At 45.2% G+C, this 24,922-nt stretch overlaps 1 protein-coding gene across 2 annotated transcripts in view; it reads left to right on the top strand.

The window, feature by feature from the left end:
* The first annotated feature begins 3,496 nt into the window (after positions 1 to 3,496).
* The window catches only part of FAM120A (family with sequence similarity 120 member A), a 401,275-nt gene continuing 379,849 nt past the window's right edge, over positions 3,497 to 24,922 (top strand). Inside the window, exon 1 of one of the 2 annotated variants that reach the window (XM_078661614.1) lies at positions 3,497 to 4,323. In XM_078661614.1, coding sequence (XP_078517740.1) covers positions 3,850 to 4,323 — 474 coding nt within the window. In that variant the 5' untranslated portion in view covers positions 3,497 to 3,849. The remainder of the gene's footprint in view (positions 4,324 to 24,922) is intronic. The other variant, XM_078661613.1, reaches the window with a different exon arrangement.

Here is a 24,922-nt window from a genome sequence, read left to right on the forward strand (position 1 = left end):
GATGAGATGCACTGAAATGATTCACGAACGCATCCAATCCGAGAATGTGATTTTTTTTATCCTTTCTGAGAGGCCCGGCAGCCCAAGCCAGACAGCCAGCCTCTGAACAGTTTCAGCGAGTGAACCCCCCTGCCCCCACCTCTTGATTTCCCTAAGAGTGGCACTGAGGTGAAATCCTTGCCTGAAGGCAGGGATTTCACCTAAGCACTTGAGCATGGGTGTGAAGTGCACAGCAGGGGGAAAGAGCTGGCCAGTGCAGGCGGCGCTTTTCCTTTGTAAAGGAATTTCTGCTGGCATCATAGCCCAGGGTGTACTGTCTGTGCACTTGTATAGATGTGTATTCCATACAAGTGCACAGACAGCAAACCCTGGGCTATGACGCTAGCAGGAATTAATTTACAAAGGAAAAGCATCACCTGCACTGCCATCCCTTTGCCCCTGCTGTCCGTGCACTTGGATGGAATTCACATCCACTGCACTGCTCACTAGATGAATGGTGCAAGTGGGTAACTTTAGGGTTCAGGGTGGGTGTGGGTTTTAGTGTGCCAGGGAGACATTTTAGGGTTCAGGGTGGGTTACGAATTGGGGTGCCAGGGGGTAGTTTTAGGGTTCTGAGTGGGTATGGGTTTTGGGGTACTAGGGGGGTAATTTTAGGTATCATGGCAGGTATGGGTTTTTGGGTACCAGGGGTCATTTTAGGGTTCAGAGTGGGTGTGGGTTTTAGGGTGTCAGGGGGGCAATTTGAGGGTTCAGGGTGGGTATGGGTTTTGGGGTGCCAGGGGGTAATTTTAGGGTTCAGCGTGGGTATGCGTTTTGGTGTACCAGGGGTAATTTTAGGGTTCAAGGCAGATGTGGGTTTTGGGGTGTTAGGGGGCAATTTTAGGGTTCAGGGTGGGTATGGGTTATGGGGTGCCAGGGGGAAATTATGGTTCGGTATGGGTTTTGGGGTGCCAGGGGTAATTTTAAGGTTCAGCGTGGGTATGGGTTTTGGGGTGCCACAGGGTTAATTTTAGTGTTCAGCGTGGGTATGTGTTTGGTGTGCCAGGGGTAATTTTAGGGTTCAGGGCAGGTGTGGGTTTTGGGGTATCAGGGGGTTATTTTAGGGTTCAGGGTGGGTATGGGTTATTGGGTGCCAGGGGGGAATTTATGGTTCAGGGTGGGTATGGGTTATAAGGTGCCAGAGGGGAAATTATGGTTCAGCATGGGTATGGGTTTTGGGGTGCCAGGGGTCATTTTAAGGTTCAGGGTGGGTATGGGTTTTGGGGTGACAGGGGGCTATTTTAGGGTTCAGGGTGGGTATGGGTTATTGGGTGCCAGGGGGAAATGTATGGTTCAGGGTGGGTATGGGTTATGGGGTGCCAGAGGGGACATTATTGTTCAGCATGGGTATGGGTTTTGGGGTGCCAGGGGTAATTTTAAGGTTCAGGGTGGGTACGGGTTTTGGGGGGCAAGGGTGTAATTTTAGGGATCAGCTCTGGTATGGGTTTTGGGGCTCCAGGGGGGTAATTGTAGGGTTTGGGGTGGGTATGGGTTTTGGGGTGCCAGGGACCTACACATATTGCCAAGTGCACAATGCTATGCGTACATGAAATGCAAAGTTTCCGAATGCCCCCCGACGTTTCAGGTATTAGAAATGTTTTTCAAGACTCCCTCGCCGCACCGATTTACCACGAGCCAGTACGCATACCTAACAGTAAAGCAGTCACGTCTGTTAACAGATGATTAATGGTAGTACTGCTACACACAGTCATGGGCACAATCCCCAAACTACCGACTTAGACTCTTACACGTAAACTTTTTACATCACATGTACTGCACCCCGGTTGGGTTGGACAAAATGGGGCTGGGAGACGACTCTAGATATGGCAGGTGCTCTGCTCTAGCCGCAGATTTTCTGCACCTCGTCTGGACATTCCCGGGCTTTGCCTCATATTGGGAGGAGATTTTTGTTTGACTGAGTGACATATTGGGACTTCCGCTTGAGTGTTCACCCCTGTCGGCACTGCTGGCCTTTGTGAAGGGGTTACCCCCGGACATGCGCAAACTGGCTGCGCTCGTGTTGTTGCTAGCTATAAGGGTGGCCATGAAGTGGGGGCTGAGCACCCTGCCCCGGGCGACAGACGGCTTAAGTATGCTGCTATTGCCAGGAGCAGCTTACGAGCTAATGGGAACTTGTGTCAGTGCAGTCGTGACCCTGTGATATTTGGGACCCGCTAGAAGAATATTTGTGTAGCCACACACCAGCATAGACCGCAGACTGTGGATCTGTGTAATTCACTTATACTGAACCATAGAGTGTAGGTATGGCACCACTGCTGGAATGGTTTCCCCCTCACAGAGGCAAGAGGTGCGTGTTAGATTGCTCTTGTCAGATGCGATGTGCACGCACGCTTATACTGATTCAAATGCCAATGCTATCTATCATATTGTGTTGTTGTTAAACTTCTATACTTAAGGCGTTCCTCCTACCAATGGCATGGAATGACGCAATGGATTTGTAAGCGATGTCCATAGTATGTGACACTGTATGAGCATAGGAGGTAAAGTGTATACCACATAGAAATATCGGCAGCTTGGCCTCAAGATTGTAAGCAGTTGTTCCTGCATACTAAGGGTATGACCCCAGAGCCCAAGATGGCAGCTGTGAAGCTTTCAAAATGCTGGATACAAATGTATGAATACACATGTGTATCAGTTGAGTAGTGTGTAAAGCATGTAAACGGTTACTGTCTGCCTATGCTAATATAAGTCTGTATGAAGTTAATAAATTAAATATTTTTTCTGTGGAAATTGGTTATATTGTGTTCCTAAAGTGCTTTGTAGTAAAATATATTAAATTGGCCTTTTAATTCAGTACATTCTGTTCCTTTTTCATAAGACAATAGCATATAAATGCATCAAATTAACAAAAATCACCACATTTTTTCTCAACTTGACCTGAGCATTAACCGATCCTGATTATCTGCCATTTAGCTCCGCCCCATTAATTAACATTAGCCACGCCCCTTCATTTGCCATGTTAGCCCCCCCCCCCGAAATTAAGATCTAGTTGCGCCCCTGCATAGGAGTATACATTTTAAAACTGAAAAGTCATTTTTGAAGAAAAAAAATGGGGAATTGACATAAGATGCAGGAAGCGGAGCTGAGGTGATTTTAGGCGGAGACAGTTAAAATAAAACCATGTTCTACTTAAAAACACGGGGCGCCTCCCGTCTGAATCGGGCATGTTTGCATGCATGAGGAGCTCTTTCCTCGCTCGACTGCCGAGTTGCCCGACAGGAGAAGGCCGCTAACGCACCGCGTTGCCCAGTCAGAGTATAAGCCGATCCCCTCCCGTCAGTCAGGACCACACCGCCCTCCGCACTTCCCTCCTCCCGTCTCTTCTCAACCGCGCCTCCTCCCCTCCCTGCTCGCCGCCACTTCAGCCTCCTTCCCTCCCCCGTGTGCCGTCACTCAGGGCAGGGGGACGGCCGAGGCCTGCTCGCCCCGCCAGTCAGGGAGAGGCGGGCCCGGCCCTCCTTTTCCTGTGGGCCGCTGGTTCCTGTGGTACGTCAGCGCTGTTCCCCGATCCCCAGCACAGATCCTCCTCCGGCCATGGCTCTGTGAGACAGCACATGGCGGCCGCAGCAGCCATGAGCACCCCCCCTACACTGCCCCCCATGACATAACGCCGGAGCCGCCACCACCCCCACGGGATCAGTCCCCCAACAACACCCACCTCGCCTGCATCCGCACCCACAGGAAAGGAGCCTCCAGACCCAGGGGGCTTAATCTTCGGTCATTCTATTTTTGAACGGACTTTTTTCCCCGGCAGGATATTTAGTTCACTCCCCGTAAATCTCAGCCACCATGGGAGTCCAGGGCTTCCAGGATTACATCGAGAAGCACTGCCCCAGCGCCGTGGTGCCGGTGGAGCTGCAGAAGCTGGCCCGCGGCAGCCTGGTCGGGGGAGGCCGGCAGAGGCCTCCCCAGACCCCGCTGCGGCTGCTGGTGGACGCCGACAACTGCCTGCACCGGCTCTACGGCGGCTTCTACACCGACTGGGTGAGCGGCGGCCAGTGGAACCACATGCTGGGCTACCTGGCGGCGCTGGCCCGCGCCTGCTTCCAGGGCAACATCGAGCTCTGCGTGCTCTTCAACGGCGCCCTGGAGAAGGGCCGCCTGCACGAGTGGGCCAAGCGGCAGGGCAACGAGCGCCAGACGGCGCAGCAGATCGTCAGCCACCTGCAAAACAAGGGCACGCCGCCGCCCAAGGTCTGGTTCCTGCCGCCGGTCTGCATGGCGCACTGCATCCGCCTGGCGCTGCTGCGCTTCCACATCAAGGTAAGAGGAGCCGCGGCCTGCCTGCCTGCTCCCCCGCCCCGTTCAGCCTCCTTCCGGCACCCATTCCTAGTGTTATTTAACCGGCACCCCGACTTTCCCCCCCTTCAAGCCCCACTGTCTGCATCCCTGCCAACTGTCACTCCCCTCAACGACCCCCATCCATACTTTCTGTACCTCCTAGTACTTGTAATCCAGGCCTCCCATTATGTCCCCCCATCCCGCCTCCGATCTGTTTTCTGGCCCTTCCGCTATACCTGCTCCTCACAGAGCCCTCCCTTCGGTGTCCGACACTGCTCTCCCCGGTCTCTGCCTGTCAGGGCCTCCCTGGCTGGGGCCGCCATGATGAGTGCCGAAGTGCTGGCAGTAGCCACCTCCCTCCTGCTGACAGGGCTGCCTGCAGTCACGGCCTGCGCCGCAGCCAGCCCGCTGATGGTAAACATAGGAAGTTAATGAGCGAGAGTTCCTGCTAGGAGGGCAGAGGCCACAGCTCAGCCTTTCACACCCGCCCTCCCGCCCATCTCTGCCTATCGAGCCAGGCCCTCACGCCCCTCCCGGCCCTCTCATGGCCTTCACGCCCCTCCCGGCCCTCTCATGGCCATCTTGCCTGCCACCTGTTGATGGCTGGTCAAACCCCCTGGGCACGACCAGTGTCGTTTCCACGGGATTATCACAAGTGTCATCAAACCCCACCCCACGGCTTGTCACACACCGCCTAAATATGTCACTCCTTTAGCCCGCTGACTTTATCAATTTCATGTTCCACCAGTACAAAAAAATCTCGTATCGAGTTTAACTCTTCATTGTCATTTTGCACTGTACAAGCCATGCCTCCCTTCAGTCCCTCTGTTGTCCTTCTAAAATGCACCCTAATTATGATCACCCTCATGTCTTCTGCAAAGCAGTGTTGTTACTTACCTGAAACTCACTGTAAACATTCAGATATCTAAAAGATGTTTGTAAATATGTTGTATATTTGTAATGTACAAAGTGCTGTGATCCGGTCAGATAGTTACCTGGCCGCAGTTCATTGTTATTTTTTGCTGTGTTAATCTAATTCGTGTAATGGAGGTAAAACAATACTCCAAAAACCTAGAATGTTTTTAGTTAACACACGAAAGTCCATCCTTTATGACCTGAATGGAGGCGATCACCCTATGGATACTGGCCTGCTCTATACTACACTTTGCTTGTTTTAAGGTATATCTTGCTGTAATCTACCTTTCAACACAAACTAAAAGGTTGATAATTGACAACGAAACGATTGAAACCAAATGCCTGAACCAGATTTACTGTGATTTTTGCCCAAAGGTATTGAAAATCAATTAAAAAAAACTATAAAAAAGTACTTCACGAAACCCCATCCCCTCGATCCTCCTTCAGGCCGTTTGCATACTGTCCTCACAACTTTGTAGACACCTTTGCAACGCTGATCTACCGGCATCTTTTAATTAAGTCAACATAGCAGCATTACCCCAAACCATGTTTCTTTCAACTTGACTGGTTAACGCTATCACCTTGTAGAAAGCAGCTGTTGTAATTATTTCTCTTTAGTTCAGTCAAAGGCGCATCTCTTACCTCTTAGTTGTTTGTCCTCGAACTTTTATTAATTATCATTACTTTTGTATAACCTCCTCGTCTTACTTCTCGAATCATTCCATACTTTTCTGCAATGTCTTCAGTTCACGGTCATATTTGGCTGTCTTATACCAAATTCCTCATTCTGACATTTGTCTGTCCCCATGCATTCTCTTTTCTCTGCACTGTCTAATTTTCTCACCACTCCAAGTGTATCCAACCTCCCTACTGGCCATCCCTATATTTTGAATGCACAGACTAGCACTTTAATGTAATAGTTCTGAAAAGTACTTATTTTTTCAGTCAGTCAAAAATAGTGATTATTTAGACCATGGTCTTTAAACAACAGTAAAAGCAATGTGCACAATATTAAATGATGCATATTTTTGTTAATTACACACTTGGGTTATTAGCTGGTAGAGAACGGCTGTAAGAATTATTTTTGTGTCTTCATTTTTGATGTGGATCGGAAATGAGAGTAAAGTTAACCCTGTGTTACTCACAGGTAAGCAAGAACGCCTGGGTTGAAAATGTGGCTATGGTGCACAAGTCTGGGTCATCTAGAATATATGAATATTCATACCTCGCTTTAAATCTGTCAGACTCTTTGTATTTTTCATATACATTTTTTTCGCGCAGGCATGCTCATGCAGCACAGGTTGAGCAGTTTTGTAATGGCCCGCATTATGTGCACGAAATGTTTAACTATTGCGTATTGTAAATAATACAGATTTATTAGTTGTCTATTTTCTTTATTTGAAGCCACCTAAAGTAATTTCTTGTCAAAATAAATATAGTCAGACTAGCAGGCACGTGATGACTATTCCATTACTTTAATACTGAATTTAGAGCGACCTTCGGTTCTCATATTAGTGGTAGTTTTAATGCGTTTGGGAGCTTTTGTCTTAATCTGGGCCAAATGCTAACTGAGGGGAGCAAAATGTACCCATGAATGAGCGTAAATCGGTGGTTTGCTAGAGCACCTTGAAATTAATGCCCGGTAATGAATGTAGCCGTAAAATAGAACACATTTAGCATTTTGTAAAATGTATTTATCATAGTTTGTACCAATAGATGCTGTCGCGCACCTTTAGAGGTAAACGTGAATTTTCTACTGCTACTCATGTATGCAATATGTGCAAAAGGTAATGTCTTGCCTATGTATGGAGTTTTTAGAAACACTACGCCGATAAATATTTGACATTGTTGCGTACAGTTGTTTTGCATGCTCTCCCACCCGCTTTCCTTGCCTTCGAGTGTCTTTAAAACGAACGCGACCCGTGCATGTCTGATTTGTAAGGGGACATTTGAAGGAGGGTTATCAAAGGATAACGAATCATAGGGATGGGTATGGAGATATATGTATATATTATGCATGACACTAGACAGGCAGGTATACGCTTTTTCGTGGTTGGTCCTGCTTTGCATTTTTTGTGTCATCGTGCCAATTAGATTGGTGTCACGGCAACCCTGCACCAAGGCTGAGAATAGGCGAGAACTTTCGGGGGGAGGGGGGGAGGTGGGAGGGGAGGGGAAGTGGGCGTGTCGTCTATGTGAGAAGTGGGAACCCGTTTTCACCACGATTGGAAGTTGGCTCGTACAATATTTTTTTCCTCGCTGTAATGTTCAAATGGGTAAAGATATTTAACTTTGCACACTTTAAAAAAAAATGTTTTTTATTGCTTGTTATCTGCGTAGGTTTGTTTTTCTTGTCTAGTGGAGGTGTAGTAGATAATGATGTAGAGGTAGTACTTCCGCATTCTTTTTATTTTTCCATTCTACACTACCAGCACGTTGTTGGACATAGCCTTCTTAGGGTAAATTGTCCCAAAACGTTTTGCTTTTTCCTGCTAACCGTAGGAATCTGGGTACCTTCCCACTGTAGTGGGCCCCAATGACATCGGATCAACCAGAACTGGCTACTTCTCCGTTGCTAGAGAACTCCCCACCCCCCGTTGACCTCGCAATTCAGTATAATCAGGCTCCCCCCCCTCAATATTATTCCAGCCAAAGTTGTCACCTCCCTGGCCCTCCAACTACCTCCTTTGATTTAATATCTCCTGAACCTCTCACTAAGAGAGGGCCACGTCCCGTAAGAATGGAAAGCAGCACAGGTTAAGTCCATTTGTAAGAACACCAAGGCCCCACTGACTGATCTTTCCAATCTCCGTCCCATCTCGCTTCTTCCTTTCCTGAGCAAACTACTGGAGGGACATATCAACAAACATCTCTCCAACCATGTCGAACTCACTGGTTGCTTAAACTCCTCCCAGTCAGGCTTTACGCCCAAACACAGCACCGAATCAGCTCTGCTAGTGATCACGGATAACATCAGGATGACCCTAGACAAGGACCACTCTACAATTCTGGTGCTGCTGGACCTATCTGCCGCGTTCAACACTGTCTCACATCAGCTATTGCTCAGGAGACTGAAGGAGATTGGATGAAGAAACTGCTTTTCAGTGGATGTTGAGCTTCCTATCTGCTCACTCCCAGACCACCAATCTGGGCCTGTATCGTTCGGCACGTATGGAATTGTCCAAGGTAGTACCTCAGGGCTCATGTCTGAGCTCCACGTTGTTTAATATCTATGTTGACCCCTTGGGCAAGCTCCTGAGGAAGTATGGGTCCACCACCATATCCTACGCCAATGATACACAGCTGCTCTTTCCTTTTGACAAATTTACTCCTTCTGTACAGTTGACCTTTTCTTCCAGTATGAGAGCCATTTCACACTGGATGACGAGTAATCTCCTCCAGTGTAACATTGGGAAAACTGAGATTTTGCTCTTCGGAAAGACCCCCTTATTATGGTCGCCTGAATGGTGGCCGGCTGATCTTGGTGCTCCTCCTGCCCCTAAATCCACTGTTAAGATATTAGGCATCCGTTTGGATCAAGCCCTTACTTTGAAGGAGTATGCTGCTCAGACAGCTGGCGCCTGTTTCCATACATTGGGCCTACTTCACCGAGTCTTTCCTCTGCTTCCTGACTCTACTCGGAAGACTCTGTCTGACTCAGGCACTTCTGTTTAGCTGTCTGGACTACTGCAACCGTCTGCTGTTCTCTGCTAACGAGATTTCGCTCAGCAGACTGCAGGTAATCCAGAATGCGGCGGTGCGACTAGTCCTTACCGCACCCCCTAGGACTGCCTCCGGCCCTCTTCTTTTGCAACTCCATTGGCTTCCAATATGCCAAAGGGTAAAATTCAAAGGTTGTTGGACTATCCATAAGGTGCTATTCAATCTTGATCCCACTTATCAGAGAAATCCATACCCTACCTTCCCTCTAGGTCTCCCCGCTCGGGCTCCAAACATCTCCTTGAGGTTTCCCGAGTTATGAGGGCAAGACTAGGGGGAAAGGCCCTTTTCTATCTTGGCATTCGCTACTGTAACAAGCTCTCTCTGCACCTGAGGCAATGTCCTGACCACCTACATTTTATGAAGTTGCTCAAGACCACTCTTTTCTGTTTCTGATTCAGCTGCAGTAGCACTAAACTTATGCTGCCAGTCTGAAGTGCAGAGATACCCCTTCGGGGGTCGATTCAGGCGCTATATAAATATATAATTAAGTGTAGCGGGAAGGTGCCTTGCCTGCATTGGGCTGGGTGTGCGTAGTCTATGGGTTGAGGTGCTGTACCTCCTTGCGCCCTGTAAACAGGTTCACCACATACCTGGGGTGGGTACAGCACTGTCCAGTAGTGGGACATAGCACTGAGTGTGCCACCCACTGGATAGCATTTTAACCGTGTATTGGGTCTACCATTGCACCCCTGCCTAGGTTGCCATTACGCCTCAGCCAACCGTGCGTGGGGCATCCCACACCATAAGGGTACCCACCCCCAGAGAAGCCCTGACAGGTGGCTAGGGGGTAGAAGGCTGGGCGGGTCCATATGAATGTTACCTGCCCAGGTAGAGAAGAAACACCTCTCGCCCAAAATGGGTCTTCCCCTGCCTTGGAGTTCGGCTCTTCCCCAGGGATACACCTGGGGCTTCGGTGATTCTCTTGTGTGGCCTCTGGGCCCTGAGAACGTCCTCACTGTCAAGGCAGTGTGGAAGTGTGTGTGCCTTCCTATACAGATTAGGCAGAGGTGCTGACATGATGTTCTGAAATTTAGGCTGGTCTGCCAACGCAGACTGGGGTGTGCGTACCGGCCCTAATGTTTCAAATACGTGTCCCACCTGCCGTTGCTGGCTGGAGGATGCACCCTTGCACCTTTGGCACTTTGGATAGGTGCTTGGCCTGCCATTGCAGGCTGGTGTGCGTAAACCTCCATCCCTGTATTTCTGACCTCTGGGTGAGGCCTGCCGGTGCAGGCCTGCTCGGCAGGCCTCACATCTGCATGCTTAGATTCAAGGTGCTAGGGCAAGGCTGAGCCGTGTGCCTGGTCTGTCCTTGCTGCGTGAAATTGCGCGTTCCCTTTCTATCCGTATTTGGAAGTGATGCTGATTCAATATTCTGAAACATGTAATTGCAGACTGGTGGGTGCCCACTGGCGTCTATCAGGAGTAAACTCATGAGCAGCATGCCATTGTACGCTGCGGTGGGTTCGCACCTGCACCTATGGTGCCCGCAAAGGCATGTGCCGCCTGCTATCACAGGCTTGTGTGTTAGCACAGACATGCATATTAGTTAAACCCGTGTCCAGTCTGCTGTGCAAAACGCCAACGCAGGTCTGTGTGCGCAGTAGTGCACATGCGTGCAGGTAGTGATGAATACATATGCATGTTTTTACTACCTATGAGGCCTGCTCTTCACATAAATTAACATGGGAAAGTGGTTGACATTGCTTCAGACTGCAATAGTGGATTGCAGTGGAGCAGCCTCATGACGTTTCCTATCAGTGGATTCTCAGTGCCAAACCCTTTCCATTGGTAAAGGGAGGGTGGCATAACTTGCTTAGAAATGCTCCTTATAGAATATGGATATTTCTATACTCCAAGATTTTCAGGGACCATGGTGCCTAGCTTCAGGTGATGCCAGGGGTCGACAAGAGCTAATTTGTGCATTCACCTAGCGGCAGCCATAAACCATGGTCAACCCACAGGAATGGCAGACCTCTGCCATTTGACGGCTGAATGGGATAGATTGAAGATAGATATTTTGACACGACATGTTGGGGCCGGGTCATGCCCCCAATAAAGATTACAGTTTGTATTCCATGGTATACAGGCCTACAATTTAGGGGAGACATCTGTGGTTCAAAGGGAAACCCCCCTACACCACCCAAACTGCAAAGACACACACCATTATACAGATGGGTGCCATCCTTCAGCAAAGGGGTATATACACTTGTGGGGATGTGGGAGCAGAGGACTCTGTTGTGCACATGAAGGATAACTGACCGAATAGTGGCTGGCCTGGGCCGAGGACCTGCTAAAGTGTGGCGCCCTGAAGTGTGATCTCTAAGGGACGGACCACATGCCTTCTGTTCTCCCGGAGATCTCAGTGACTTCAAAGATCTCCTGCAAGGGATATACACCATCTACCTGTGCAATCTGGAGAGCAGTGCCCTCTCAAATGCCCACCTCGGCTACTGAATCCCAATTGGTAGTATGAACATCGAATTAAGACTTGTGTCTGGAGACCGATTGCCTAGTGCAGAGCCACAGAATACCTGCCTGCATCTAAGGCAGATGGTTCCTGTACTGTGGTTACCCTGACCCAAAATGTTTAGTTGGTGGTGAGCGGATTCACCTATTGTGGGACCCCATGTGGCCCATTTCGTCTATCATGCTACATCTCTCCCGTGCGACACGCAGACTACCTGCTCATCGTGTGCTGTGTCCGATTCACTGGGTGTGAGCCTTAGAGGTGTGGATGTACCCATAGTAGGGCCTCATTCTACCTCATTTGGCTCTGCTGAACTTGCACCTGTGTGTGTGTGCGTGACCTGACTGGTGTGGTGCTGCCTGTATTATCATGCACCAGACTTTGTGCCTCATTTCCAGGGAGATATGGAATTGCATCTCTTTGCTGTTTGTAACAGGAATCGCCTGGTGCAACCCATAACAACGTACACCGGTCGCTGTGCGTCATGTCCAGGGAGGTGCGGAATTTGCAACTCGTAGTGTTTGAAAACTGAAGTGTCTGGTGCGACTCATTCCAACGCGCATCAGGTGCTGTGCGCCCCGGATTGCCTGTGTACGACTTGGATCCGCGTTTACCGATCGGGGCTCCTCATCCTATCAAGAGGTTCTCCTGTGTTACTCCCCGTTCATCTGTTGTTCTCTTGTTGATCCTCATTGCTGCGGACCAACTGCCCTCTTCTCATCTGACCCATCTTGACGACATCTTGGTGCTAGGTAGTAGCAAGAGGATTAACTGGGTTGAAGGAAGTCTTCTGAGACAGTTTAGCGGTGGGTCAAGAGACCTTTGTGTTTTGAGACCTGTGGATGAACTTCTGAGTGGCTGCTAACCGTCCCTTGTTTATGTCTACCTCCTAATTCAAACTGCTACAAATTTCCCACCTGCTTTCGACGACCCAGACTTAGGCCGCATGCAGGCTGGTGTCCAGGAAGCGGGGTTGGTTAAATTGCGTCAAGTGGTATAGGACAATTGGGGTGAACTAGAGGGTGGAGGAAGGCTTGGGCCAAGGAGTCTGCAGAGGGTGAACCATTGACCTGCTTGGTACTCTTGGCACCCCATTAGGGTGTTGAGTGCGTATGTGTGTAAGAGCATTCAGTACGACTGGCTATCTGTTGCACTGCATAGCGGTGTGGAGTGAGTGAGTGAGTGGGGTGATCGTGTGCGGACCACTTGTTATTCATGACACTGGCCAGCGATGCCGCTTCATATGTTGATTGTGTGCCAAAAGCACAATACTTTTGACATTGGGCATGTGGTGCCGGCCTGCCGTTCTGCTAAAAAGCGTTCTACTTTCGTGTATGTACATATATATTGTTGATATAGTGCATACCATAAGGGGGCTCTCTCTCAATTGGTGTGTGGGAGAGTGCGGTTAGAGTAGGAATTGTCCACAGTGTGCATACTAGTGATTTTGTAACAATACAAGAGGGCCTAGTCCTGAAAGTAATATTTTCCAATGTGTTTTATGCCCAAAAGTATATGATGCTAATGTAATAAGGACGGAATATGTGTGTTGAATATAAACGTTTTTACATACATCCTGTGTGAAGTCTTTTTTGTGATGCTCAGAGTATTTATCGCGTGTGGCTGCTGCGCATTTGCTTTCCACATTGCCTCTGATATAAGCCGGAGTGCTCAGTGCCATGCTAACCAAGAATGAGCACGGCTTGTACAGTGAGTGTTATCCCCTGCCCTTGAGGGGAGCAGCATCCAACTGGCTCGCGGCATCCGTTCAGCCAACCAGACACTGCTGGTTCCAACACACATCATATACAATAAAGCAATAACTGTATTTTCCTTACTGGTAACATAATTTACAAAAAAGCTTCAAAGTGAATCTACATTATTGTGTCCGTTGTAGGCTTTTATCTTATCCCTTCTACACGAAGAACTTTGACCTTAGCTATACATTAATTATGGCACGTGAAATCAGCATAGTTACTTTTCACAAGCGACCAGTAACTTTTGAGTTAGTGGCTTCCTGTAGTAATGCATGCGTGTTTTTTTTTTTTTTTTAAAGAAAGTTGACAGCTGCTTCACGAAATAAATCTTTTAATTTGTTTTCTACCCCCAGTGGTCTGTCAACTGTGTGATGTAACTTCAACCCCTGTGTGTGATTGGAGAGTTGACATCCAAGTCTATGGGTCGATGTGGCTGTGCTTGTGATTGGTCGTTTAGAATGACAATACACATTCAGTGTTCCTGCTGATTGTTAATTGTGTGAATGCTTGATCTGTATGCGTTTGGCCTGGATTGTATTTTTCTGCATTTGAGATTAAGCAGATGCGACACTTCGTGTAGCGTGCAACTATATATAATACAAAACAAGAAAGACTTGAAGGCCCCATCGAGTAAGTTAGCTATTTGCCTGACAAGCTGACAGCACATGATACTTTTTATATTAAAGTATTTTTAAAAAAAAATAGAGCTACCTACTGGATTCATATAACGATGCAGCAAAGCCTGCTGTGTGACCGTTTTCATTTCCTTGCGTTCTGGCTCCCCGAGAATTGTATGGGGTTGAAGGCGGGTAGGGATTCGTATAAATTAGCACATATCATTTTTAAAGGTAGCTTTCTTACTTGGCAGTTTTTTGGCAGTTCCTTTGTTTTTAGTAAATGATTATTAAATGAAGAGGCTTGTTTTGGAGAAGAGGACAAAGGCAGATCCCATTTGGGGCAGTTTGTCCCTTTGTGTTTCCTCCATCACGGTTCAGAAAGTAGTCTTTGCTCTGCTGTTCGAAAACATTGAGTAATCTAATTTTCTTGTCCAGTGATTATCTAATTTTCCTTTGTGAAATAGTTGAAATACAACTCGTTTTCTATAACATATCCATTTTATGTTTAAAATTTACATTTTAGTCCAGGTTCTAAAGTGAAATGAGCCAAATCAAACATTTCTACTCCTAAATTTGCTGTGAACTTTCAGCTAAAGTTTGATGGTGCACAGCCACTTTTACTTAACAAATATGTAGAGTAGTAATTAACTTAATCTGTAAACACAACGATAAAGAATGAAAAAAGCGATATCAACTTGAAATCTGGTAATGGGTAGGCAGCATCAAGACGCGGTCTGGACAAAATTACATTTTGCAAACAAAACACAATGCCAAATAATTTTGGTCTTTAATTGGCTGGGGCACTGGGTCGCACAAAGCCGCTCAAGATCATGTCCTATCTTATGATACATGGAAGTCACATATAGGTGATCTTTATACCACTAGTTTTACAACATGCCTGATATTTCCAATCAATCTAATGCGTATTTGCTAATTGCCTGAAGGGAAATGGAAGCATTGATTAAGAAATCCCGATCTTCAAAAGCAGCTTGCCCGAATGGGATTCAGATTGACGTGTTAAAAACCCACCCTAATTTTATTAAGTGCACCGTTTCACTACCTATGTACACGGGTCCTAGAATCGGGCAGCACTCTATCTTTGGGTAAAGAGACTGCAATACATCCTGTATATTTAAAAAAAAAAAAAAAAAAAAACGGATCGAAGAAGAAGCCAAAAGTAATAGCCTCATTTCTCTTCTTGATGCTAAAAGGGAAACACTTTGCAAATACGCATCAGATAATCTTGCTCTTTGGGCTACCAACTAGTATTTAATATCATTCAGTCAAAATGGGTTTAAAACGGGCTGCGCCAATATTATAGCCCTTAAAATGTTACTGAAAGTTTTAGGAAGGAAACTTGCTCTATATGCATGTTACAACGACTGTTCTCCTGCATTTGATAAAGTAAGCCGAAAACAAACTAAAGGAGAAATGTATCAAATTGGAGAGTTAGTCAGACAGTATTTAAATTTTTGATATCGCTGCATAATAAAACTTGGTTTCAAATTAAACTAGCAAGGAATGCTTAGCCAGCTACACTTGCAACCACAAATGGCATAAAGCAGGTCTGTAATTAAGGCCCTCCTACTTTTTTCTCTGTACATAGCAGATTTGTCACCATTTATAAATTGCACTGAAGGCCGATCTACAAAGTTAGGAGCTGTCTGACCTATACAGATGATATCCTTATCTTCTCGTTGTCTTGCATCCAGTTTTCATCTACAGTTATCAAATCTACAGGAATTCAACCATGAAAATGAGTTCAACATTACTCAATGGAAGACGAAAATCATGTCATTTGGCAAGACTAACAGTTGATGACCACATTTTAGAATTCAAAAGCTATAGCTGCTTTGGTGTACCAGCGGCTGATAATTTATCATGATAAAATCACATTTCAAATATGAAAGATAAAGCCCACGTTATTGCTCAATTAGTGAGATTTTCCAATGTCTATGGTGGCCGAGCTAATTGTCAATCCAGTAAGGCAGTAAGTACTCTATTATTTGCTTCAATTGCCTTTCAGGAAAAGCTAAATTAACTGAACACAATTTATGTAAAAATAATCAGATTTTTACTAAATCTTCGTTCATCGGCTCAGCAAATTATGGCTCAAACTATTATTTACCTATAACTGCAAGACATGCTGGTGCAGTGTTAAATTGAGTGTGAATGTATTGCAGCTGATCAAATCTCCTTAAGTTTCCTGATATAAGAAATTAACAAATATACATAGACATACCATTTAATTGAGCCATACTGATGCAACTAACTTCGTTGCTGATAATAATCTGCTGCTACAATTTGTCCGTACAAAGTTGTCTTGACCGGAGCTCAAGGTCCTTATAAGACACATTATGAAAAATAATTGTTTACTTGTGGGCCTGATAACTTTAGAGAAGTATAAGCACTGGCATTCTACAATATAATGGTTTACATGTTTTAAAAAGGAATGCGTAGCTTGTAATTTAGAGCCTGGGTGTAAAATTAAATACTTGAGATTTCGTCTTCTGTTTGTTCCAATATCCCAATTTGAAGTCTTTTGGAATCCTTTCTGTTCACTTTTGGAGACATTTGATTATAAAAATGAATCAATTGAGCATATCATTTGTCTGTCCTGCACTATTGGACCTGAGGATAAAATATTTGAAGTCGGCTTCTATTATTGCTAATTGCAGGACTATTAAGGAAGCTATTATGTGCTGTTTTTCTACAAATTATTTATGTATCTTAGCTTGTTTTTAATTATTGTAATGTATCTTTTATTTATATAAAATGTATTTACTTACAGGTAACTTAATGTCAGTCCACTTTTTTTGGCTGTAGACTTGAAAACACTGAGTGGGCAGTTTTCAGTATATTGCATGACAATGCTTAGGCACAGGACATTTATGTAATAATGGTGGTCCTCAAGCAGGTGCAATTTTCCCTGGGCCCTCATTTCTCATGTTCTATCAAGTTTGCATCTGGCACAAACTGGAGATTGTGCTTAATTTGAAATAAAAAGTTTTGCAAAGTTTTCTGAACCTCAGAATATTTCACAACTCACATTCTGCTGTGAAAAAACATTCAGACTATAAATGGGGGAAACTTATCAGGAAGATGGTCTGTGGTTTTGTTTTTTCCTTTCTTTTTTTCCCACCCCCACATTTTTTTATATGTATATTTGTATGACCTCATTATGGGCTAGCAACATTTTTTCTTTCGGGCAGCTATGTATGAAAATAGTGTCCCACCATAGAAGTGTGTGTGAGATTCATTAATAGTTTTACATTGATTTCCTGGAAAATCTCCCTATAATGTGGGGTGCCATGTCACATTGCTCTGCTATAGGTAACTATATGCACACAAGCACAATTACTGGTTACTAGTGGTCTCACCCACTCTCGGTCATCAGTTGGTGACTGTAACTCCTCTGGCACGTCTGTTGTCCCACAAACGCCTCTTCGGAAGTGTGTAGCTGGCACCGAAGGGTGTAATTCACATGACCAGGAAAACCTTTGGTAATTGGGTATACGAATCCTGATACCCTAGTTGGTTCTTAATTTCAAGCAGTAAACTGCTAAATAGAGATGGAATAGTGCATCAGTGAACTACTTAACCCGGTAGTACTGATGTTCACGAGTGCAGTATTATCGTTCTAAAAAGGCCACTTGGAATGAGGCAACTGGAGGAGGTGCCACGTTTTTCTCCTGCTGTGCCCTCATGGATCTAAAGGCACCCATCGCTCAGAGCCTAGAGCAGTCTGAAAAGCAGCGTAGTAAGTTGCTTAGTATAGACGGAGGATTTAAGATGCAAAATGCACAACGTTTGTGACTCTCCCTGCAAGCAAGTGCTTATCTAGCTCCCGTCTCCTAGCTTCCAGTAATTCACTTTAGGTTGTGGACTTGCTTAAATATACTGCTCAGGCTAAAATTACAATGGATCCTACTAGTCGAGGGCAGTCGTTTGAGGGATATGCATTTGTATCAATATGTGCTTGACCCAGCTTTATGGTGTTATCTACACTGCACTATGACATGAATGAAACTAGTGAAAATCTGGCCACCTCCACAAGAACCGGAAGTCCAATTGGTCTGGTTTCATGCACCACAACACACCAAAATGCAATGATCATGCCTCAATCAAGCTCACATCCATTTTTTATGGAGGCGGGAGGGTGGGGGGGACATATTGTTAATAAGTCATGCTTATTAAGTAGTAGGTGAGACTCTGCAGCATAACTATTGAAAAGAAAATTTAAAAAGTCCATTAAGTGCAGAGATTACAAGCTAGAGAGAGTTCAGCAAGAGAAGAGCAGGGAGCTTACCTCCATCAAAGGGTGCGACCCCCTTGTCCCCTGGTTCTATTAGCAATTTCCAAGAGAATATTGACTGTTACCTTTCATGAATTGGCAGGACTGATGTGCACTTGACAACATAACGAAAAGACAGCCGCTTAACCTATTAACTACAAGTCCCGTTTAAATGGTTGATTCTGGAAGTAAGCAAACCATATCACACAACTGCTAGATAAAAGAAGGGACATTTTGTCAAGAACAGATGGCCAGGGTAGCATTCTTCATCCACATTGGCAACCTCAACGATGATGAGCAAGGGTCTGCTCGGAAGAGGAAAACGAGATTTGTCAACATGTAAATCCTTGAAGAGATCTGTTCATCATCTAGTAGTCCGAGATGAAATTATATTTGCTGGACATATATATATATATATATATATATATATATATATATATATATATATATATATATATATATATATATAGCATAAATAAGTCAGGGACGCTGGCAGTGGGAGAAATAAACGGAACGTAGATTTTGCAGTTAATCTCCTCCTCCTTTACCAACTTCCCTTGCCAGTGGTACACAGTGCAGCAATGGCACAGGCAGTTGGCCAGGAAGTAAGACCAGTGTTGGTTTATCCAGGAAGGACAAGGAAAAGAGGCAGCCTACTTTTGAGCTCTCCAATGGCCTCGAAGAATATAAGGCACATAAAAGATTGTCTTCTCTGAAAGAAATCCTTTTTGTGCATTGAGGCATGTTCCAAATTTGCGGTGCAAGCTGGGCTTTAAGTGGGCTTGGGTCCCCTTGGGTCTCAGACCAGGCAGTAATAAAAAACAAGCATTTGCAATGCAATAGGTCGCGCAATTGTGAGATTTTGATCTATTGGCATTGTAATGATTGACAATGCCTCTTATTATTGTTTATAAAAGCTGTTGTAATGAAAGGCATTGTCATTTACAATACCAATTGCTCAACATTTCTAAAATCTAAGACCTATTGGATTGCAAATGCTTGTTGTTTATAAGTGCCCCCTGCTGCGCTCTCTCGTTAATGTAGGCCTCACTGCTATTAAAGCGAAAGTGCGGTATGGGGTGCTTTTACCCCAAACAATTTGTTTGTCAAGTTGACAGTCTTTATTTATTAAAAATTTTTTTTTTGTAAAAGTGCTCCAGTGAAAGCGCTCAAGGCGCACTGAATGCTGTCGGAAATTATGTAGTGCCTGCAGTCGGAGAAAACATTAAAGAAAATACAGACTAAAGAAGACGTACCATGTAACAACCAAATTTAAAAAGGCCAGTCCTCATGGGAGGTTACAAACGAAGACCCGAAGGACAATGGCACAAGCCAATGATAAATATGGGTTTAGAATGGGCAGTGCTTCAAGTCCATATACCAATACAGCATGCGCTGCCTAGGCTCAACGTAATGAACATCGAAGCATGTCCCAATCGTGACCTATTTTCATGACTTTAATGGCAAAAACACTGATCAATATCTGACTAATGAATGTAAAACACGATAACCAATGTCAGGTAGTTAGTTCCCGTTTATATTTCATATGTTTTACTTAATCATGCATTTCCTAAGAATGGTTGCTATTTCCAGAATTTGTTTTTCTTTGTACCATATTAACCTTGTATGCTGCATATATCCAACCGAGTCATAGATAGGGGTTGATAAAGTGTCATGATTGAGCGCCCTTGAATTGAGACTGAAGGCTGTGCGAGTTTCTCACTGCGCCTGTAAGTGGGCCAAAAGAGTTCAGGATTCAGGGTCATCCACTCCGTAGCCTCTCTGTAGAGCTCACAAAGCAATGGTCACGTATTGAGTTGCAGTTGTGAGTCTGTGCAAATGAGTGAGAAGGAGGTACATAGTTGCCAAAATTATTAAGAAGGCAAAAGGATATGCAGTGCTTACAGGTAAGTGGGTGCGTTGTTTGTTTAGGAGCTGCGAGAGAGTGCATTCAGGAGAGAGAGAAGAGGGTGCTGAAGAGGAAAGCGTAAGATACGCTGATGGTGGCAATATAGAGTTAATATAATGGGAGTGATTGAGCTACTCTGAAGGCCACTACTCCAACCACAGCTGTCACCAATATTTAGTTCACTGTTACATTTTCAGAATTGAAACGTTCAGTATTTGTTTATAACAATATCATTGTTACTCATCTTAAACAGTGAACAACTGTTGACAAAGTCAATAGTGCTTTCTGGTTTGTTTATGGCAGTTGGTGTGTTGTATATCTGGGTGCAATAACAAAGCTCGTAGTGGAATTAACATACCAGTTAACTAGCACACTTATGGGCATCACTGAAACTAAGTTTAATGTTTAAGCCTAATTAAGCTTAATTACACAGTTCACTCCACCTTTAGTGACCCCAACCTCCACCTTTAGTGACTCCAACCTCCTTTTTCATCCAACTTTAAAGCCCTCAGTGCAAACAATTAAAAGTTCCATGCCCAAACCAAAACTAAATGAATTCGCAATCAGTAAATGTATTTGAAATCCACAGACACCAAATTGAGGCTGGTCTTGAGGTGGACTTGAGGTTTTATTACAATGCTGTGAACTGGCTTATTTTACAATGGCGCTGAGTCAAAGGGTCTCATTCTTATGGCTTGAATTTTCTGGAAAGACCTATGATTGAGGGTAGCCTGTTAATAGGTGGATGTACAATAGTTCGAAGAGGAAAGGGGGTCTGATAAAAACGTTGCTGTCGATTGAGACCACGAGAAGGGAGATTTGGTATTGCAAGTAGTAATGGGGAATAAGAAATACTGGTCTTGTTTTGAGTAAGAGCTTATGGTCAATCTTGAAGAAAAAGCAGATGAGGCCATTGGCTTTTATTTGGTTTACCTTGCCACAGTCTCCATGCAGCCAGGCAACGGAAATCTTTTTAAGCACACATTATTAATGTTCTTATTTTTCATTTTCGTGCTATTACAGCGAAAGGCAATGATTGGATTAGATCTCCAATACCCTTGTTTTTTCGATATTTCATTGTCATATTATCCAGTGTTTTTATAGCACAGTTGCCACTGGCATGCCTTTGTATTACTGTTTTCTTGTCTAATGGAATCGCGCAGCTTATGAGTCCGTTGGTTTAAGGTCCATGGATGGCGAATATCTTATTTGGGTGGATAAGGTGTTGTGTGTGTGGTATTTGAGAATCAGAGTTGTTGACCGATCAGTGCACTGACATCTCAAATCTACAGCTGGGTGTGCTTGTGTCCCTGTGGGGCATGTAAAATTGCATAGATTGTGTACATTTTATAACTTACTGCGTTCACTCCTAGGCTGCAGTCTGGGTTCAGTACACTCTTTTTGATGGATTTCCGTTTGATAATCCTTATTTAATCCTGGATGAAGAAAGTGGTCACGTTGATAATATGTGTTAAGGAGTGGAAGAACGTTTTTCGGACTCTGAAGAAGATGATCTTGTATTTTACAGAACTAAACTGGTAGAGAATTCCTCAACATTGCATTGAACCCTGCAAATGCAGTTTAAACTAAAATTGAGCTTGGTGTGCAATTCTTGCTGACTTCAGTGAGTTTCACCTGGTGGCTGACAGCTAATGGAGCACCCCCAAATCCAGTGAATTGAGTTCTTGCTGCCAGAGTTGTACAAACAGATGTGCTCTTAACCTTGCGGAGTTTATACGAAGATATTCAGTGTGCTAAAATGCAGAACTCTAGTAGTGTGGTGGCTTGTACCTGGTGCCGGATTTCCAAGAAAGGAAAGAGCTTCCTCCTCAGCCTATAGTCATTAGGACAATGGAATTATTCAGTCCTCATATTCTTTCTCCAAGACCTTTTCCATTTTAGTCGTTACAATTCTAGACCGTTAACACTGGGAGGAACAGAAGTATGAATCCTGATGATCAGATTACATCTGGATAAATGTCACTATTTGTATGCCTGCATTCAGGAGAGATTGAAAATCCAAGTTGGGGAGCCAATGGAGTGCTGCAGGTTTTTGGGGATGTTCGGAGAACATGATAGATCTAGTATATCACCTGGGTTCACAGTTTGATTTAACATATTTATGATCTTGTAATTTTTCAGTTGCTGAAAATGTGCATGATATTCAGTCAAGTGCAGTGCGACAGAATGGGATTTGAACCTATGTTATAAAGTCCGCAACTTAGCCACTAGGCCACATCATGGATGAGGGACATGAAGGTAATGTTTGTCCCACATCTCGGTGATCTTCATTGTTAGGTCTCGCCTGAGCCAATGCGCTTGCACATTGCTCCGGCGAGATTATAGTAAGCGGAAAAGAAAAGTCTACCAAAACGGCTGCGGATCGCATGCAGTTTATGTGATCTATACGCGTGCACACCATCGCCAGACACATAACACACCACCATTTGTCTGTGCCTCGGCATCAGACTTCAAAGGCTGCCGCTCCTCCGCCTCCCGCATCAGACTTCAAAGGAATGCGCTCCCGCTCCCCCGCCACAGCAATGCCAGAGCTTGTTTCTAGACGAAAGTGAAAGCCTACCGTGCTTGTTTACAGTAGCCTTGCTCCTCAAATGCTGTTGCTGTGTTGCCATCTCTCTAGGGACACTGCTTAAAAACACTCGACTAGCTAGCTGCAATGCTACATATGCTATGCTTTGCCTCTAGACACGTTGATCCCTCGCAGACTGTGCTGACTCTGCCCCTCCTGATTCTGAAACTGACCAACGCAGTCGCCACGCAGTCTCTTCTCTGTCTTATGTCTGCCCTGCCACCATTTACTTCGGACCCTCACCCTCACACCTCCTCACCCTCACTCACTCTCTCACCCTCACACCCCCTCACTCCCTCACTCCCTCACACCCCCTCACTCCCTCACCCCCCCACACACCCTCACCCCCCCACACACCCTCACCCCCCCACACACCCTCACTCCCCCCTCGCCCTCACTCCCCCCTCGCCCTCACTCCCCCCTGGCCCTCACTCCCCCCTGGCCCTCACTCCCCCCTGGCCCTCACTCCCCCCTGGCCCTCACTCCCCCCTGGCCCTCACTCCCCCCTGGCCCTCACTCCCCCCTGGCCCTCACTCCCCCCTGGCCCTCACTCCCCCCTGGCCCTCACTCCCCCCTGGCCCTCACTCCCCCCTGGCCCTCACTCCCCCCTGGCCCTCACTCTCCCCTCGCCCCCCCACACACCCTCCCCCTCCCAACCGTCTCACCCTCACTCCCCCTCACTCACCCTCCACCCCCGTCACCCTTCACATCACTCGGGGGCACCACCACATCACTCGGGGGCACCACCACATCACTCGGGGGCACCACCACAGCACTGTCCTTGCTTGCTACCAACAAGCATTGCCATAGCCAATAGCACTCGCATTAGGAAAGTGTAAGCTATTGGCTTTGTGAATAACCATGCTATTAATTTATATATTTTCAAAGCCTACACATATTAAATAAATGTGTAATTTACAATACCAATAGCTCACACTTTCCTAATGCGAGACCTATTGCATTGCAAATGCTTGTTCTGAGATCTATTTTGTCACAGTCATTTAAAATGTATAAGGACCAGATGAGGAAGAGTGACCAGTAGTCAGTGTGATTTCAAGACTCCTCTTGAAGAAAACATGGTCTACATTGATATGGGGTTTTAGGTCCCGTCCTGGGCAGAAGGCTAATTTTGGTCCAGTGGTTCCATACTCCCCAAATGTCTAAGCGGGGTGATCCGTTAATCTTTTTATTAGCTGTAGTGTCTCACTGCAGATGATCACTTAAATATTTAGTTATAGGTTAATGAATTGCAGGTAAATATCATAAACATTACTGACCAAAGTTAATGATTGGGTTATCATTGACAACCTGCATTAGTTAATTGTCACATTGTGCTCTCGAATAATTGCTTTAACACACACTTCACATCGTTTGCCATGTATACTTGATTAGTAGTTTAAAAACCAAATGCTTTTGACTTTGGGTAGAATTTCGACGTTGTTGAGTGAAAACATCCTCTAAAATGTTCATTACCAAGAAATCCAGTTGTGGTTAATTTAAGAAGTCTAGCAACTCAAGTCTGGGAGAAAGGTTTGTAACCTCATGACATTTGCAACTATTTTTTTTCCCTTTTCTGGGAAATAGTCACCTAATTAAACATGGTTAATATCTTTCTAACATGCAACTTCTACAAATGCTTTTCATTGTGATATTCATGAGACATTTGTTTCCTGTATCTGAGGATAACAAGATGGAAGTTGGTTTCTTCAATTTGGTTAGGTTTATTTTGAGCTCTCGCCTGGCTGCTTCCCGTGAGAGTGCGTTTAAGCCCCTTTCTCGTTTTCAACCCTATGTTGGTAAAACAACGTGACATGGTAAAATCCCTTCACCTACGTGCACAAGGTCCTGTAATATTAAACTGCGTTGTTGCAAGCAGACACAGCACTTATTTTGGCAGCAATGTACAGACACTCGGTGCATTTAATTATTTTTTTATCTATTGAGGCTGCGCGTTCTGGAGGTGTAAAATTCAAACAGAAATGCGTCACCTAATTACATTTTATTTTTTGATCTGCCTTCTTAGGAAAGACCTTTCAATCGGGGCATATCTTGCATATAAAAGAAATGCACATTCTACATTACTGATAAAGGATTTGGCTTGGGTGTGTGCATGCCCCATGAATGGTGACCTCGCTAAACATAGTGATTCCTCACTCTGCATTTTAGCAGTTCGCAAATGAATACAGACACAAAAAATATGTGGCAAACTCTGATAGTGTTGGATACATTTCTTCTGAGAGCAGTACATAAATGGACAGGTGTTGCAGTGCTACAGAGAATGGCAAGTGATCCGTTTCAAGGAGACG

Source organism: Lissotriton helveticus, chromosome 9 (assembly GCF_964261635.1).
Source record: "Lissotriton helveticus chromosome 9, aLisHel1.1, whole genome shotgun sequence".
Classification (NCBI taxonomy): Eukaryota; Metazoa; Chordata; class Amphibia; order Caudata; family Salamandridae; genus Lissotriton; species Lissotriton helveticus.